The 19,287-nt window shown below is 40.5% G+C and overlaps 1 protein-coding gene across 2 annotated transcripts in view; it reads right to left on the bottom strand.

The window, feature by feature from the left end:
- The window catches only part of LOC124074471 (septin-7), a 33,750-nt gene that overhangs the window by 7,493 nt on the left and 6,970 nt on the right, over positions 1-19,287 (bottom strand). For both annotated transcript variants that reach the window (XM_046417441.1, XM_046417442.1), the window contains exons 3-8: positions 19,123-19,225; positions 12,912-13,018; positions 3,465-3,565; positions 3,237-3,371; positions 609-726; positions 69-161 (exon numbers count right to left, since the gene is read on the bottom strand). In XM_046417441.1, coding sequence (XP_046273397.1) covers positions 69-161; positions 609-726; positions 3,237-3,371; positions 3,465-3,565; positions 12,912-13,018; positions 19,123-19,225 — 657 coding nt within the window. The remainder of the gene's footprint in view (positions 1-68; positions 162-608; positions 727-3,236; positions 3,372-3,464; positions 3,566-12,911; positions 13,019-19,122; positions 19,226-19,287) is intronic.

The raw sequence follows: 19,287 nt of genomic DNA, 5'->3' as shown, positions 1-19,287 counted from the left end.
GACATAAATCAAAAGACACTAGAAACCACAGAGACAGTTTCATGGAGGGATGCATTACAAGAACAGACCTTGATTTTCCTGACCATCTTCATCTCCTCTTCATCATCTGTCTCTGGGAATTCGTAGATTTTGATTTTGTGCTCCTGGATTTCTTTCATGATCTGCGCACAGCAGGAAACAGAGAGAGGCAGGGTGAAATGGAAAAAAAAACAGCATGAGAGGTGATGTAAGGGAGGAAGCTGCATGTGGGACAGACAGGTCCAGAAACATCAATAATCACACTGGAGGTCAGTCAATATATACAGGAGGAGGAATCTACCTATTTATTCAGCACACACCAACTCTACCTTGTGATGTAAATTACCGTTAGCTGTGAATAAAGTTTCTGTTCAGGATTTCCATTTTGATAAAATAAAAGCTACAGATTACAAGTGGAAATACAGCCTCAGGATTGTGAATAAGAAACAAACTGTGCCAATGTATGTGTGCATATGGACTAAAAGGACATCCGTTATTGAATTATCTAGCGACATTAGGACTCCACTGAAACAATAACAACAGAAACATTCAGTTAGAAGTGACACACACACACACACACACACACACACCTGTTTCTTGAACTGTTGACACTCCTCAGGAGTCATTGTGTCAGCTTTGGCGATGAGGGGGATGATGTTTACTTTTTCATGTAACCGTTTCATGAACTCAATATCGAGGGGCTTCAGTCTGGAGAAAAAGGACAGAGAAGAGGCGATTTAAAAGGTCAGCGTGTCAGTGTATAGCTCCAGTGGACGTGGAGCTGCAGGGTCCAAAGTCATGTTTCATGGCTCGGCTGACCTCAAACTGAACATCTCCATGGACCAGAAAGCATTGTAAATCTGTCTGTTTGGTAAATCCTCTTTCAAATGTCACTATAATGCTTCACTGTTGTATGTCTATTTGTGTTTGTGTTGCCGGTAGGGCATACAGTACATAAAGCTGTATTTGGACAAAATATATGTAGTAAATCTCCAAACTAATCATTAAAGGATGTTGAGGGCAGATATCAACGGGTTTCAGATTTAAGCAGCTAGTAGTTGATATTCTTGCTATTATATGAAGGAATAGTCCAACATTTTAAAAATACACTTATTTGCTTTCTTTCCTGGAGTGAGTTGACAAGAACATTCATGTTTGTGTGGACAGAGCTGGAGCCAGGATGTGGTTAGCTTAGCTTAGCCTAATGACTGTAAGTGAGGGAAAAACTCTAGTCTGGCTCCGTTCAAATATGTATGCATAGGTGTGCTCCACTTTTGTTGTTAACTAAATCACATGAAACTTCTCTGCGTTCTGAATGGTTGATAATTATTGCCATGGTCCACTTTGACAGCACTGTTGTGCTTATTTTCCTGCATTATGTATGGAGCCACAGTGAAGATTTTTTCTTTTTTTAAAGAAAGAGAATGCTGAAAACAACTCGAATTAAACTGCATCTTTTCTCAATCATTTCTGTTTGATTTTCCAAAGCAACGTGTTGCATAAAGCCTTTTTCGTGCACAGTAAACACATCCTGGTGTTGGAGAACCAGAACTGCACACATGAGTAAATCATCAGGTGAGTTATACACATTGGTGACAAGCAAAGTTAAATACTGATGCTTTCACCAAACCAAAAACACTTCCACGCAATCATACTACAACTCCTCTTTGTTGCTATTGCAGTAATATATCTGGATCAGCTTTTCACCTGCAGCAACAAACTGCTGGATTAGAAACAAAGACCTCCATTGTAAATTGGAGCATAATGACTATGAATGGCCAAACTTCACAACTAATGATCCCATTTCTCAAACCAGTAAAACATGTCAAAATTAATGCATGCCATGGACAGCAGCAGTAATGAGCAGTAATGAACATCTCCATCAGCATCTAAATGTAATAATTATTTGCAGATTGAACAGGACATGAAGAGCCATCACTTCACCCTTATGGAAAAAAACACAGAATACAGTTATTGAAATTTTTAAGAGCCAGTAGTCCGTGCGGTCAATTTCATACTTGTTAAAAGGCCAGTGGTGGTCTAATGTTGTCCAGTGCAAACCTGACTCACTTACAAATACACACACAGACATACACACACAACACACTTAGACACGGAACTCCAGGGCAGGTGTAGAAAATGAATGGGTCCATATGGTGCTTTTAAACTGCCAAGAGAGCCAACAAGGCTGTGGTCAGTAACCCACACTGGGTCACTGTGGGCCAACAAGCAGCACAGTGTGCCCTAATGTGTGTGAAAACAGCCAGGCCAACTGTGTGTATGTGTGTGTGTATGTGTTTGGCAGGGACCAGAGCCAAGACACAGATGGGAGGAATGGAGTCTCCAGGTCAACAGGCTCAGGACAGATTACACCAATGTTATTCCTGCTTGGTAGCCTGGTAGGAGGCCACAGGCAGAGTCAGCAGGGTTTGGTACTACTTAACTGCTGGCCAGGGAATGAAGCAGCAGGGGAGCAGCACTGAAACACAACAGCTGAAATCTGTAGCTCTGTTGCTTATTTCTTCCCAAGTGTTCCCGCATGAACCCACAATGAGGAGAGGGAAAACCTCTCGCACACAATGCAGTAAGTTGGCGGAATATGTGAAACACACTGGCAGACATCTTGGTGTCATTTTTAACTCTGATTTCAGCTTTGCAAAGTAAATGAATCCAGTGAATAATTATAGTTTATTTCAACTGTGAACAATATCCATAGTCAAGTCTTTACTCTTGCTTTTTTGATATGTGAACCTTCGCAGCATTTCAGACTTTTGTTTTTTTTTTTTTACAAAAAAATGCACTGAATAAATAAAGTGACTTTAATATATTCACCATATGCATCCCTTAACATTTTTTGTTTGTTTCCTTTGTCCTACTGTCTCTTAATATCCATTGACTACTGACTATTAGTGGTGCACACAAGGTTATGTGAAAGTCTCAGTCCTGACTGGTTCTTCCTCGCTGCATTCTGAGGCGGGTGGGCTGCCAATTGATTCCTGACCACAGGAGTAGTTTGGCTCCCAGGTGTCATGGCAGGAACGTTCTGAAATCTAAACACCTTTTCATGATTTTACTCAATGACTATGAACCATTTGTTTACCATTAATGTGTGTAAAGCAAGCCTGAACATATGTTGTTATTGAGGGTCTGTAAAATTCCCTATTTGAAATACAGCATTAAAAATTCTGTGACTTTCCGAAGATTCCTGCGGTACCTACCCATGCCCAGAAGGAGCGATGAAATACAGGCAGCACTGCACTCTGTTGTCTGGCATTTGCCGTCTGTTGACCCGGGACTCTGCGTTGAGGTAATCCTCAAACTTACTGTCGATGTAATCAATGACCGGTTGCCAGCTGAGGACCACACATTATTCACATCAGTGTCAGGCACAGTGATACAATTCTAATGCATTATGGTATCTTATATTAACAGATGGCTGAACTCACCAGTTACTGTTGTCAACTGCATCACCAAAGCCGGGGGTATCAACGATGGTGAGCAGAAGCTGCACTCCTCCTTCCTTTATCAGAACCTTAGACTGTTCCACCTGCAATGAACAATGTTGACACATATCAGTCAAGAAATTTGAAATTAATTATAATAATTACTGTATGATTCAGTTTTTTTAGACAAGTGCAAGCAAGATGGTCAGTTACCGATTATTTACTCATGTGCTCATTTGAGGTTCTGTTGACATCCAGAGTCACTGATTTATGTCCCCCCCCAAAAAAAGTTAAACATATGTCTATGCAGCTCATAACTATGTGGGTGATTCAAACTTTCCACACCGCCTTGGACACTGAAGATACACATGCTCGCACATTAACATTACCTGAAACAACTTTGGTCCTGTTTTCTGCTATAAAAGTGAGATTTACTGTCTGTGTGCATGTATGACTTGATTGTCTCATGAACTGTGGGGCACTGGAGCTGTCGTGAGGAGTCTTTCCCAGGAAGACAGTATTTAGTTTGAAGGAAAAACTACTCAAGACACATATTTTGAAGGGACGCCATATACCAAATTGAAAAGACATGAAATATTAAATAATGCTCCTAAAGAAGCATGGTCATTGACCTCAGCAAGACTACTTTTACTTAATGTTATTATACAAATACACAGACGAAGAAAAAGCACCAGCTTTAGATCTGTGCGGAACACTGGACAGATGAAGAACAAGGTCAGCAAAGCTTCCTCTGAACACTTCAGAAAGGCCAGAAGGGCTGTGTCTTGACCAGCATGTGCACAACTCGTGATGGTGATCAGCAGATGAACTTTGATTTAATCAGCATATCTGAACCAGACTTTAACTGCCATTCTCTCATATCACAGAGCTTCCACGGGCTGTCAGCGAGTGATGAGAAACCCCTCACTGAGGTTAAGCAAGGCCAGCCAGCTGTTAGCAAACTAATGCTGACATTACAACACTCCCTAAAAACCATCTGTGATGTATAAACTTTGCTTTCAGACTTGAAAGTTTGAACATTTTCTTACAAGGAGCTTCTGAGAAGTAAAAATTTGGAATAGTTAAAGAAAGCAGCTAGTTTATCCACACGTTAAGCAAATACCTTACATGTAGCAGCACAGAATGCCCATGGCTCTCACAGCACAACAAACTTTGTCAGACAAGGTCAAGTGAGTCAAAGAGCAAGTTGTACAAAATGAGCATGGTGCAGAGACTGTCACCTAGGGTCTCTACTGACGCCTGATGCCTACGCTTTTGTACAGTATCAGACAAACATATTTAGCATCTGCATGATGCAGAGAAAAAAAAAAACACATTTCTGCACCAGATTTCAATTTGCAACAGCAATTTAGTCAGGTGCTTCAGGTGGGTTAGAGTATCAAGTCTTTGTTGTTGCACTAGTAAAGCATCTCTCGTTGATTTGCTAGGCAACTGGGTGGTGTGATGATAAGATCTGATGGGCCACAATATGTGTCACACCCTGCTGCTTCAAGTCAAAAAATACATATACAGCAACAGCAGATTTTATCTATAGTAGAGTTTAACTATACAATATCCACTCTTAGAATGCATGCCTGTATGGCCATTTTTGACCATGACAAGCCAAAATGTGTGTTATGAGAAAGCTCTGATAGCACTGAGCGTGACCTCTTCTTCCTCCACCTCTCTCTCTCTACTAGGAGCTAACCAGTTAGACAACTGGTTGGCTGAAGGATTCTGGTTCTTTGGCATTTCTTCCACTATTCTCTTAGAAACACACAGACTGTTACAGTAAAAGATCGCCCAGCAAAGCTTTTACAGCAGCACCTTACCCCGTGACCAACACCCACAACTTACCCACAACTTACCCACATCCACTATGTACTGAGTGTATTAATTACAGCCTGGCTGGTTTTAAACTGACCTTCGACCTACAGAGCTGCTACCGTGAGGCTCAGCTGACCAGACTAATATTAACAAGTAACTATAATACAATGAGTGTCAGCTTAACTGACAAAAGAACTTTTAAAGACATTCTAAACATTCAAGAATTAAACATAGATTATTTTATACATAAACTAGAGTGAAAATAAAAGCTAATGCAAGACAGCTGGATCATACTGGGTCTGACAATGCTTCCGATTCTAGAAACGGACAGGCTGATATAGATAAGGACATGGTGCACATAACAACCAAGCAGGTGAATGAGATGGTCTTAAGTATTACGTGTAGGACTGCTGAGTAGACAACAGTGAAGAATACTGCAGTGTCTCTCTTTCTATACTGCATAACAGGATGAGTCAAGCCACAGACATGTCTACTAATGAGACAGGTTGCCAATGGACTGTGAGCTCATGGGAAAATGAACAATAACACTAAGCCACAACATGTCACACAAAGACAGTCTTGTAAAAGTACAGCAACTAAGAGTGTATGACTGGACCTCAGGACCGTAAACTTATTTATATTTAATATACTGTGAATAATTAGTAGCAAAACAAGCTACACATGATGGAGTTGTTTTGCATTACACTTCCATTCTATGAATATTTGCTTTGTAAACTCATGCACTCCATCTGCAGCCCAAATTTAAGAAATAAAAATTGTGACAACTTGGGCAACTAAAGCCCCAGGGACAATTTAAATAATAAGGAAAATAAAAATAAGAAAACTAAGGAAAATACAAGGAATTTGTGGAATTAGATGTGAAAGCTCTAGAAAGCTCAGTCAAGACTGTTTTGTTGAACCATTTCTGGATTAGTTGAGAACAGACTGGAACATCACACATTTTTTTGTTCATCCACTGAATTAAATACCTGAACAATCAGAGATACCACTCTGACTGGAGACAGACTTAAAAACTCTCGTGGTATTTACTGTTACATCCTCCACCCTATTGTGCTGTGGCCAGAAATATTACATCATGTTTTTCACATTGTTGTTTTAGAGAGTCCCTCCTTGAAGCAACACAAACTTGTTCAGACTGCAATTTTATGGCAAAATACTGCCATACTGCCAAAACTACTGACCTCAGTCATGTGACACAATCTTTCAAACAGCGTTTGCTGAGAATAACAGAGATAACCCTTCCCTTCATGTGATTCTGACGTCATCAGACTATCTTGTTATTTTAATCTCCGAAGCAGGAGCAAGTGTCTAACGTAAAAAGTGAGGCATGTCTGTGCAAAGTCAGGACAAGACTGAGCTCAGTTCATAAGGCAGTTTGCTGGATAATCACCAAGTCCCTGTCCTTGTATGCTCTGTAGGCTCCACCAGACTTATTATCCAGGAACGACAGAGACATCTGCCTTGGCCTGTCACCTCTGCTAGTTCTCACTGGTTGTCATCTTCTTCACTGTTTTTTTTTTTTTTAATTTTTCTTGAATAATATATTGGGTCTGTTACACACAGCATTCCTCAGGGTTTAATCACATTCTTTGGCAAGACAAGAAAAAAAGTGGCCACAATTATTTGAAATGTAATTAGTTTGTGGTTCCTGGAAAAAGAAAAAGAAGAACTCTGTTCTCCATAATTGTCTTGGCCCTTGAGATGATAAACAACATGCAGTACATAAACTCACATACAGCACATTTCATTTTAAGCATATGCTATAGCTCTCCATTTCTTCCTTTGGGACTCTAAAACCTTCCTTAAACATTCTGTCTGGCACAGAAAGGGCCAGAGCCGCCTCTACTTTCTGAGGCGGCTGAGATCCTTCAACATCTGCAGGACGATGCTGAGGATGTTCTATGAGTCGATGGTGTCCAGTGCCATCACATATGCTGTTGCCTGCTGGGGCAGCTGCCTGAGGGTGAGGGACACTAACAGACTCAACAGAGTCATTAAGAAGGCCAGCCATGTTGTGGGAGAGGAACTGGACTCTCTGACAGTGGTGTCTAAGAGGAGGATGTTGTCCAAAATAAGAACTATACTGGACTTTCCCTCTCACCCTCTCCACAATGTGCTGATCAGCTACAGGAGCTCGTTCAGCAACAGACTCCTACTGCCACGATGCACCACAGAGCGACACAGGAAATCATTCCTGCCTGTCGACTACTGAACTCTGTACTGTAATGGACACACTTACTTTATATATACAATGTATATACAGTATGTTGTAAATACCTGTATTTTTTTAGATTTATACTTATCTTGTTGTTTATCCTATTTTTATATCTTTCACTTTCTTTCTTGGTCGGGAAAACTTCAAGTGCAATGTCTGTACAAACAAGAATTTCCCCTCGGGGATAAATAAAAGAATTCTGATTCTGAATTCTGATCTAACATAAGAAGGCACACACACACACACTGTCTAAATCTCGTTTAAACTTTAAATAAGAGCTGACAGGGTGTAACAGGCAGGTAAACATATTGGAAGCAGCAGCGAGGGGAGGGCAGACGGAGCCCCTCAGCGTGTTGCCAGGGATTAGAGGAGATTTAGAGCAAAGTAGTAGATCACAAGGAACAGGTGAAGGGAAGATCCTTAACATGGAGCTGAACTACTGTACACTAGCCCAATTTGAACACTACTACAGGAAGTGGACAGGAGAGAGAGAGGGAAGCCTGGTGGAGCACCTTTACACCAACAGTATCGCCTTTCACTCTTCAAAAGGAAGCTTGAGTCAAACTATGCAGCAGTGAAGAAACTGCCAAAGAGCATCAAACACTCAGGATGCCTCACACTTTTACTATCACTCCTGGTAACAACTTCACTCTTGGCACAGGCACACCTGCAGCTTTGATGTTTGTTACTGTTTGAATTAACATGACAATTATTCAATCTAAGCTAAACAGGTGTGCAGGGCTGAAACTAATGATTATTTTCATTACTGCTTAATCTGCCAATTATTTTCATGATTAATTGTTTATTCTACAGAATATTCAGAAACTGTGATACATTTTAATTTTCCAGAACCCAACTCTTTGTTCTAACCAACAATACACAGCCAAAAGACTCTTCATTTACTATCATAAGTGACAAAGAAAAGCAGCAAATTCTTACATTTAAAAAGTTGGAACAAGCAAATGTTTGATATTTTTGTTTGAATAAAGCAAAAGGGGAGGTGGGGGGGTTGGGGATTATGACCTAATATTACAGTGCACTGTTTTTTATGCTAGGTGTGGACAGACTTGAAGCCGTAACTAACTAAAAGGAGCCAGTCAAACATTGCTTTTTTTAGCATGGAGTTGCTCATTGAAAATGAAGTCTGTTTGGGTCGCACCAAACAAGAGACAATGCACAAAACTCCTCTTTAAAGCACCATATCCAGAGGGCACAATTAGCACCCATCACTCACAAAATGAAAGTAAATATATACATACATCTACAATAAATGAGGTCAGTGGCCATTGGCAGGCTGCCAAAATACGCCTTCTTCTCTTCAAACAGTCACCACTATAACACATAAGCTGACTGACCGTGTTTTGTTTTACACTGACTTGAATGCAACTACATTAGAGTAGATCAACCTAAAGGGAAAAATCAAGAGCACAGTGAAAGCAAATTTAACAAGAAGTGGAGCTTCACAGACAAAGGTGTTTGAGGATTTTTTTTCATGACAGCAACTGCAATTAGAAGCAGTGTTTTCAGCTACAACCTGTGTGAATTAGTAATGAACCACTGGACAGTCACACTGCATGTATTAGGAGGGAACTTCTTCATCATGGAATGGAGGAGAGTCAGTATATTGTATACTAAGACGCGTGCCTTGTGCTATCAGTACATCATCACAGGAAGTTGTCTGTTTATTTGAGGTTTTATGCAGTACACACTTTAATGAGGTGCAAGAGACCTCCCATCAGAGAGACACAGGAAATAAAGCGCCAGTCAGGACACTGCTTAAATCTAATCTTATGGTACAGTCCCTGACATGTCAGTGGTACTGTGAATATTTTAGAGCAGCTTTTATGAAAAAGAAAAGTTTTGTGCAGTTTGAAATTCATTAAATTTTAATATGCAAGCCGACAGCAAATGTCTATATACTTATGAATAGACAGTGTCAGTGTTTCAGGGATATAAATATCAGTGTGTCAGTTAATGCTGATGAACTGTGTGTGGGTTCACATCCAGTCTCTGTCTTTTTACTCTTCATTGCATCAGGATCAGAACCCCATACCGGTATCAGATCTGATTGGTTCCATCTCTAGTTATCTCCTGTTATGCAGGCAAACATATGTGCTGGTTGCTTGTTGGCTGTAGTCTTTGAGGGGTGTTCCTGTGCAACTTTAAGTTCCAGATGCATGAGGTGATGACTCATGTGTCTGCTTTTACCATTGCTAGCGCTTTGATATCGGTTTGATGTGTCTGGGGCTTAAGGAAGACAATCAACAATGTCTGATATGGTAATACTAAACCCATGGTTGACTGCCTTGGATGGAATGTGTACACTTTGTGCATGCATTTCTACAGTAAAACTTTTCAGACGTACAATTTTAAATCCACCCATGTACAAACAGCTATGACAGATTCTGTTTTTTCAAGAGGAGCAAAGACATCACTTTTGTGTTAATATTATCCCAGTGTTTACATTTGAGAGCTGTGGACCAGACAGAAGTAAATATATTGTGTTTATGTGAATATTGTGGACACAATATATAAATATTGTGTTTACATCAGACAAATACACTTTAACCCTCTCACTGCAACTGTATGCCTGCACTAGATACCAACTTTACAGCAACCGTACAGCATACTGTTTTAGGTCAATCAGTAGGAGTTAACAGAGTCAAAAGCTAAACTTACCCTTACCCTTTCACCTTTTAATTACTGCTTTTACCGTTTTCTGATGTACAGGATGTGATCGATCTGTAGCACACCTCATTCATTTACACAGTAGTGGAAGGAGTCTCCACACATCTAGAAAGACATAGTATCAATTGAAATGTAACCTTCTTCACATCGCATCACATCTACCTGCTGCTAGCTGCACTCCACAAATTTCATGTCCTTTCTTGGGTAATTTAACCATACTTCAGCTCATATAACAGAGTTTCCAAGGGGGCTCGTAAAGCAGCGTACCCTAACACAGATGTGCCGCATCAACGGGCCTCCTTTCTCCAGATCTCACAGAACCAAAATAAGTCCGGTGGTTCTGGTCCAGCATAGTAACCAGTGATTTAGACAGAGAAAACCTTGAGTTGTTTTAGTACTGCTTAGTACTGTTTTAGTACTTACAGTTTGTATTACAAAACAGTAATACTGACTTTCATCTTCCACTTGCACCAGTTTGTAGTGCAAGATGCATCCTCGCTCAACATGGAGACACAAAATGGTTAAAACCGGAAAATATAAACAGAACATTATGAAATGGATAATCATATAAAGAATAATTCTTTACACAATAACAAAGTTATTTCAGGGTATTTTCCCGAACTGTTTGCTTTAAGAAAGCCTTTTCCACAGACCAACATTGTCAGTCCTTTGATGACCATTTTAATACCTTTTTTTCATTACGACAAAGAGGACCAACAGTCAGTCATGTGAATGTCTGTTTCTTTAGTCTGAATGAAATGTCTGCTAAACGGAGTCAAGATGAATTTATTTATTTTCCTGATGTTGTCCACTTTGGGTCTCCAAAGTTTAAAATGTGATTGGGATTTTAATTTATGTCAAAATATTCCTTGTTTACTTCATTAGAGAAATTTATTTTTCCCTGTTATAGGATTAGCTTGAGGGATTCCATTCAGATCAAATCATCAAAAGTTTTGGATTTGTAGTTTCAAGCACTCAGACAACAAACAAAATCACAGGAATATCTCAGTCCTGAAAACAACAACTTCTTGTAGGGAAGTGTTACAACTGTACACCCTAATAACAATCTCATTACACTACTTTATTGGAAATTTTGATGCATATTTGCCTTTGGCAAACAAACTATCTCATTGCTAAAGCAGATGAACCGGTTTCACTGTCTAACACAAACACAAGGGTGGCAACAACCTGGAGGAGCAGCCTCACGAAACAAGATCTCACACAGCAACTATTTAGCTGATGGCTCTAATGCAGAGAGACACTGAAGAACAAAAGTTAGGGCACACCCATGTTATAGCAGCCTCAGACTCTGACACTTACACTGACCAGTGTCAGGGTGAAGGTAACCTATCATGTTTCAATTGACAGACAAATATTTGGCCCTTTATGAGTTCAAAATTCGGTTATAGCAAGAGAAGTAATGAAATGACAATGACAGGCTGAGGGCGGCCTTGCAGTTACACACAGAAATTATTTTAGCTGTCCTTCAGTGTTGCTTGGTTGCTTCTCTGCCTTTGATAATCATCGCTTTATTTTCAAGGATAAAGTGCCCTTTTTGTGTTTTTTAATTTACCGACCCACTTTAAAAGTTGCATTTCAGACAATTTGTCCAGATATTTTAGCTATTATTAATTGCTCTCTGCCTACTGGCACTAAACCCTCTATTTTAAACATGCTGTTATTGACCTCTTTTTAGAAGAAGCCATCACTGTTTCAATTTAATTTAGATCTGCTTCTAAGCTGCTACTTTATATGGTTTTCTCCACACAACTAATGTCCTTTATGAATAACAATCAAAATTCCAATGTTGTATTCTGCTTCGCACACAGAACTGTCACCAATGATCTACTGTAGCTGCCACTGGTGTTTTCTCAGTTCTAGATGTCCTTGACCTCAGCTCAACATTCAAAATAGATGCCAGTGTCTTAACCAACCCTCTAAAAAGCTGTGATGGCATCAGCGATGTGTTGATCGATTGGTTCATCTATCTGTCAAACAGGTCCTTTTCTGTAATACTTAGAGATGTGCTTCTTTCTTTTGGGGGGATCCCAAAGGATCTGTTTGGGGTACCTTTTTGTTTATCACTTACATGATATCCCAGGGGTAATTAATTGCTTAATTGCTAAACAGATGACACCCAACTGTATGTTCTGATAAAGCCTGGCACTACTTATACATCCTGTATTATATTCTGGCCCAGTGAAAATAAATTTTCAGGCAGTCAAATCAGATGTAAGAATAATTACCCACTGTGCAGCACTGGCAGCATTAACAAACTCTCCCCAAGTCTGGTTGCCTTATCTAACTATGTGTGAAAGAAGACACACAACCTCTGTGTTATCTTGGTGCTCAGGCGACAAAGTGCTGCAATCCCGAGTTGAATTTTACAACTGATTTCAAGTCTTGGATTAATCCTGATAAATGCACGCTGCTTTTTGAGACCAGAATATTTATTTTTTGGAAAGCTGGTCCAGATATTTTAAGATTTTACTGTTTGCGTTTAAAGCCTGAATGGTTAAGCTCCAGCATATATTTGTGATTTGTTAACCCCTTAAGAGCCTGATTATTGGTCGTGACCCTCCAACAGGGCCCTACTTATGTTTCCAAAATCGCGATTCATCGACAAAAATCACTACAGTGTTGACACTTGAAGAGAAGAAACGTGTGGATTATTCCTCTTGAAGAAAAAAAAAAATTACCTGTACAGTTTTTTTAATTCTATGCGAAGGACCTGGGTAATCAGGGGAGTACAGATCTGTTAGAAAGAGTGAGTTGATCAGCGTCGACTTCCCCAGACCAGATTCTCCTGAAAGACAAAGACAGAGCCAGAATGAGCGGGAGAGAGAGAGAGAGATGCATTTCATGCTATTCATGTTTTCTAATCTTCCTTTTCAAGCCAGACTGAAGTGCAACATGACACAATTTCCAGATGTTTATCAACTCCACTTCTAACATAATCTTTCATGGTTTGACATTCTTTACATGTTTCAGATTCAACTTTTTTTTCAGTACAGGAAATGGCTCCCTTCAACCTCCTTTTTAAAACAGGACGAGTGTTAACACAAGGCGAAGGAGGAGACAGACAGGGTGGAAGTTCTGTCCTCAAATTCTTTTCCTGTCTGCATTTCAGGAATCTAATCAGAGAATCATGGGAAGGCAGAAGGGGGGGGAGATTTCCAACCACCACAGTCATCATGAATTTTGACTGTAACAAAGGAGTGAAAACAGAAATCAAGAGCACAGATTCCATTCCACTGTACAGAAAGAAATCTGTAGCACAAGGAGCAATCACACTCACTCAAATAAACCTTTTTTTTTGTTGTACTAATTCCAGTGCAAGTCCTTTCTTTCACTTTAATGTAGACTTTGATCAGAAATACAGCTCACTTTTAATATCACTTCCTGTTTTTCAAACTTATTTTCATCCATGTTCATGTCAACTACCATTTTATTGACCAGCTCCTTTTCACAGATGTCAATGAAAAATAAACAAAGAAGAAGGCAACCAACACAATACTTTATCTCGTGTTATTTTGTGTTTAGTGTTGTGTAACTGCACCCATAAAAGTATTAAAAACTGAAAAGAATTTGTTGTTGGAACCAAATGTTTGATGATCACATTCACAAAGTAGTTGGCTTATTCTTATTGGTGTGTACAACACAAAGGGAGCTGCATTTCACTGTGCAATCCCATTGTATAATGACAACCAATGAACCTTATCAGTTCCTAATTCCTGATCCTAAAGTTTTCCATTCGTAAACTGTTTTTTTAGTCAAGGTTCATGTATGGCTACTTTAGTTAAGAAAACATTGAACAGGATATTTTTCTTATATGAAGAAACTTAAAAAAAAAAGACATACCAGAATTAAATCTTGTAGTTAAATTAATACCCACTTGCAAAAATAGAACATTTTGTCTTTTTTCCTAAAACTGTGAAGTGCTTTCGTGCACAGTGACCACAGGATGAATACAAAATATGATCAATTAATCAATCAGTGTCACACAGATCTTGATATATCTCTTCTCTGGATCAATTTAGTTACGAGATGGTCTAAACAGTCCTCTGACCCCTATGTGGCCTTTGATGCATGTTGTAGCATGACTGTTTTCCATTAAGTTGAATATATTTGAGAAAAATGTAATAATTTCTTCTGGTGTTAGTGGAGGACAACCCATCTATAGTTTTGCTCTTGCTACAACAAGTTACAGAATATGTTATGCGCATGTGTGGAACACATCGTCCAGGCAGACACTGTGTGTCTGTGGCGCAGTTATCTATATATGCTATAATCCAGGCCTTTGACTTAGAGAAGTTGTGAAGTGCAAAAGATTAAGTGCAATTTATTGGCAGCTTTTGAAGCTGCAATAGTCACAAACATTTCTGCAAGAACCTGGAGGGATTGACTGTGGTAATCCAATACCATCAGCAGCGTGCCGGTTAAGATCGGGGGTGAGTGGAGGGCAGCAAGGAGCTGCTGAACAAAAGCTTCAGTGTGAGAGAAGAGGCAGTCATACACCAGGCTGCCACTGTAGCCAAAGAGCTGCTCCTGACCTTTACAAGTGGCCAAAGCCAACACGTGCCACTGCTGAAACAACTCTCAAAGCTTCATGAACACAGAGGAGGACAAGGAGATGAAGAAAACATTGCACAAAAGGATCCTTCATTCAACATTCAGAGTCATAAATATTTTCCTAAGCGGGTAGAGCCACATTTATCTCAGAATCTCAGTGATCGTCGCTGGTCTATGATGAAACATGCAAGACTGCTGTAAACATTTCTTCAATGCTGAAAGGGATTGGAGAGCTCTTAAGTGATGGGTAATGGGAGAAGTTGTGGTTTTGTGCAAACTGTGGGTGAAATATACAATAAAAATATCAGTTTGAATTAGGGGGGCAAAGCGCTGACAAGAACAGCAGGACCAAGGAGATGCAGTGTGAGGAAAGAGAGGATGGGGAGCTCTGGTTACAAGGGACCAAAACTCATCAGACCAAGAGTGATGATGGTGGGTTGAAGATGCTGATCATAGCTCTTCAGAAATGTGGCTTCTTGTTTGCTTGAAAGTGGGTCATAGATCTGCCACAAAACCGAACCATTATACAAGAACGTGACCCTTTACCCAAAACCGGTTTATAATTTAGCAATCTAAGTGAGTGAACTGCAAAATGTCACAACATACCAAATGGCAGTCAGTTGTGACTGCGTCAAACTGAGCTAAGAGGAGCCATACATGTCTACTGTAATCTCCCCATTTCAGCAACTTTTCTAAAACTTCTTTTCAATTTTGGTAGTCTTGGCAATTGACCTTCTGAAACAGGGATAAAACTGTCTAAATTTGAGTTATGCAGAATTAAGTAACACATTAACTGGTCTTGGCCAGGACGTGATGTGATTATGGGATTATGGGATGGCAGATTATTTTCATTTTTACAGCTAAAACAGAGTACTTGCCCAGCTGACAACGGGCAAGAGGCAAGGTTCACCCTGGACTGGTCGGTGGTCAATCGCAGTGCTGACACACAAAGACAGACAACCACACACTCACATCTAGGGACAATGTAGAGTAGCCGATTAACCCAATGTGCATGTTTTTGGGAATGGTGGGAGGAAGCTGGAGTACCCGGAGAAACCCAGAAAAAACCCACACAAGCACAGGGAGAACATGCAAACTCCGCACAGAAGGGATTCAAACCTGAAACCCTACCCCACAACCACTGCACCAGTTTTAGGACAACTCAGTACATGGGACACACAACCATATGCTTAAAATCTGATAATAATAAAGGTTTACTGTTTTTATAAAATCACAACACTGAGTTCTGTTCACAGTCTGTTAAAACTACTGTTTAAAATCAATCACATAATTTCGAGAATCAATACTGTATCACAAAACATACTACAATACTCAAGTGTGTTGATACTTTCATCCTGAAGAACACTGCCATGTTCTCGGTTCAAATCCAGCTAACCACTTGTTTGCATTTCAGTTTTTTTTTTCCAGTTTGGACCAATGCCTCAAATATTTTTGGGGGGGAAGGAGGCGGGCAAAGGAAGTACACCCACAGAGCAGCCACCCCAGACTAAATTTCTTTAACAACCTATGTGTGAACTCTCCTGTTTTGCCTTTAACAAGCTGTGGAGCCCCTCTGCATCAATGCTAACAGCACTCAGAAAAGTGGCGATCACACTGCTGGACAGCAGTAGAGCAGAGCATGCCAGAGTCTGCTCTGGCTCGGGAGGAGTTCAGTTGACCTTCACTACCATTCAGCACCAGAGGCAGGAAATGAAGGTGAAGAAACAGGGTGTGCACCATGCTGCTCTGCCCTCCTTTTCCATCAGCCTTCCTTCTGTTTCCATTACAGTTGGATTTTCCAGTTAGGCCATTCTGAGGCAAGACCTCTGAAAATCTCTGTGGCCTGCCATGCTGGAACCCTGTGTTGTTCTGTTTACAGTGACACACCAGCAAAGTCTGATGCTCTGATTTTCAACATGAGGACTGAACTGAAGGTTCCTGGGTGATGAGGGCTTACTACTATGACAGTTTCATTAAAATCCTCCATACCAGCTAAACAAGCCACTTATTGTCATTACAGCCTGGCATCCCAATTGTAGGACTAGAGGAAGACCACTCTCACTGAACTGGCCTGCCAACCGAAGCCCGTCAACTTGCTGTTCGACTCACTCAGCAGCCAACACAGTTCCTTTAAAGGAAATTTCCAGCAGCTGTGTAAACCGTGGGGGTTTATTCAAAGGCACTTCCCACTGCATACAAGAGGCTGGTGGAGGGGAAGCAGGAAAAGTTTGGCTTGTGAGAAGAAGCCCACCATGGGTTAATTCATTTGATGGGGCTTCCAAAACACTGGGCTAATAATGTGCAGGTCTGTTAGTTTGTCATACGGGAAATTCTTTATGTTCAGTGTTATCATTTGAAAACAGTCATTTTCCCTCCCCTACTATGTGTTTATGAATGGGACTTTCCCTTCAAAAAGGGCAGCAGACAGTAAAAGTTTAACAAGTCTAGAGTACAACAGAAATGTTATACACATATATCTTTTGGCAAAGCCATCAGTTTCCTTCTGTTTTCTGTGGCAGATTTTGGCTCATTCCCCTAAAAGCGCCCTCCTGATTATGTGATTGCATTCTTTCCTAAACGGGTACAACAGAGCTCATTCAAGTCTCTGTCAACAAGGAGCAAACACAATGAGCTCTGGCTGCAGTGGCCAACACCAAGGTCAGCTCCTGCCAATGTGCAAATCGCTGCCAAATATTGACTTTGACTAACAAATGGCTCTGACCCACTTTCACTAGTTTGCTAACATCCCCCCACTACATCCATACTGACACTAATGTACACTTAAACTCATATACAATTAAAAATATACTGGGCTGAAGAAACAGAGCACCCACTACGGCTCTGACATTTGATTCTTACTGATCTAATCAAATTCAATACCATTCATCTATTGATTTGCCAACCACTTTCACAGGGGTGATCTGAGTTATTAAACTATTCGCTGCATTTCAACACTGAAAGGAAATTTAATTATTTTGATTTTCCGAAGTAAATTTTACGAACCTATTTTAAAAAGAGACAAAAAGGTGTCTGATCAGCTGAGCCTGCCTAAGCATGCAAACTTGAGGTGAATCAGCCGTTTAACCCATAATCAGCGATACTCTTGGCTTTGGGATTGCTTCAGTCAGTGAGTCTTTGCAAGTCTGGTTGTTAGCAGTTTGCACGTGTGTTTTGTCGCAATGTTTACAATGCAGACCAAACTTGCTAATAAGCTCAATGACTTGGGCACAGGGTGTGTACTAGTTGTGCATATGGTATATGAACATATTGAAACAAACAACTGTATTCATTTAAAATTTAAAATAGTCTAATAAATAAGCACTAAAATACAGTGAAAATAAGTAGCTTGTTTGTAACAGTAAGTCCCTTATTTCACAGCTGTCTCTTTCTGAAATATGACTTCAAATTCCATCATATCTAATAAATGCCATGGGCCTCCACTGGGTAAAACCACCTTTAACAACACTACTATCAACCCCTTAAAAATGAAAGAAAAGCACACCTATCTGACACTTCATCTACTTCAGCGTGGCAAGCACTTGACTTTGACAATTACCCTGCTATTCTAATTACATGCTACACATAAAATTGCCAAATAACAGCCTCTTTCCTGACAGCGCACAGCAGGGGGAAACTCCAGGGCGTGACTACAAGAACGTAGCCAGGAGGGTAATGTGATTTCCATGGAGACAGGCTCAGGGGGCAGGTAGGCACTGAAAGCCTTGAGACCAGGGGACAGGATGTGACATCAGGCAGGCATTGAGAGCAGTTTCCCGTTCAGGTACCGTCGGACAACGAACAGCAGAGAAAGGAAGGGTCCTATGGGTGCGCCTCCCTTCGAATCAGCTGCTGGGGCTTTGACTCTGGCTGCATGAATGGAATGACAGGAAACCTCCTCCCACCACACAATCCAAGAGACACAAGCTGCACAATGACAAACACACATGCAGCAGAAGTGGGCTGCCTGTACTGTTGAATGGCAAACATTTGTTTTAAGTATGGGTTCCCGGAGTCTTGTTTTATGTGAAACCTATCCTCCTCGACTAAAACCATCTCTAATGCGTTTGGGCAGCCAGCTGCTAGTGCTTTGAGCCATGACGTTTCCGTGAAACTCAATCCTGCACAGCACATGTACAGTAGGAGCTGCAAGTTTGAACAGACTCAGATTTACTTTATGTAGATGTATCAACATCTTTTCAGACCTTCACACTTGAATAAGCAAACAGATTGAGAAACCGTAGCCCTCTCAGTGTGTGTTATCCTCAGATGAATGCCTGATTGTGTCACACAGTGAGGAGAAGCAAGGATGTAAAAAGCTGCTAAAAGAGAATTACTCACCCACAACCATGAGTGTGAACTCGAAACCTCTTTTCACGGATTTTCTGTAAACTTGGTTGGGAAGATTTGCAAAGCCCACATATCCCTCTAGGTTCTTCTGTTGCTGTGGACCAAAAATAAACATAGTTTCTCCCACTGACACAAGACTATACTGAAAAATGAGCA

The sequence above is a fragment of the Scatophagus argus genome, chromosome 17, assembly GCF_020382885.2.
Source record: "Scatophagus argus isolate fScaArg1 chromosome 17, fScaArg1.pri, whole genome shotgun sequence".
Classification (NCBI taxonomy): Eukaryota; Metazoa; Chordata; class Actinopteri; family Scatophagidae; genus Scatophagus; species Scatophagus argus.
Note: the sequence above shows the minus strand (reverse complement) of the source record. Positions and strands in the feature narration are given on the sequence as shown.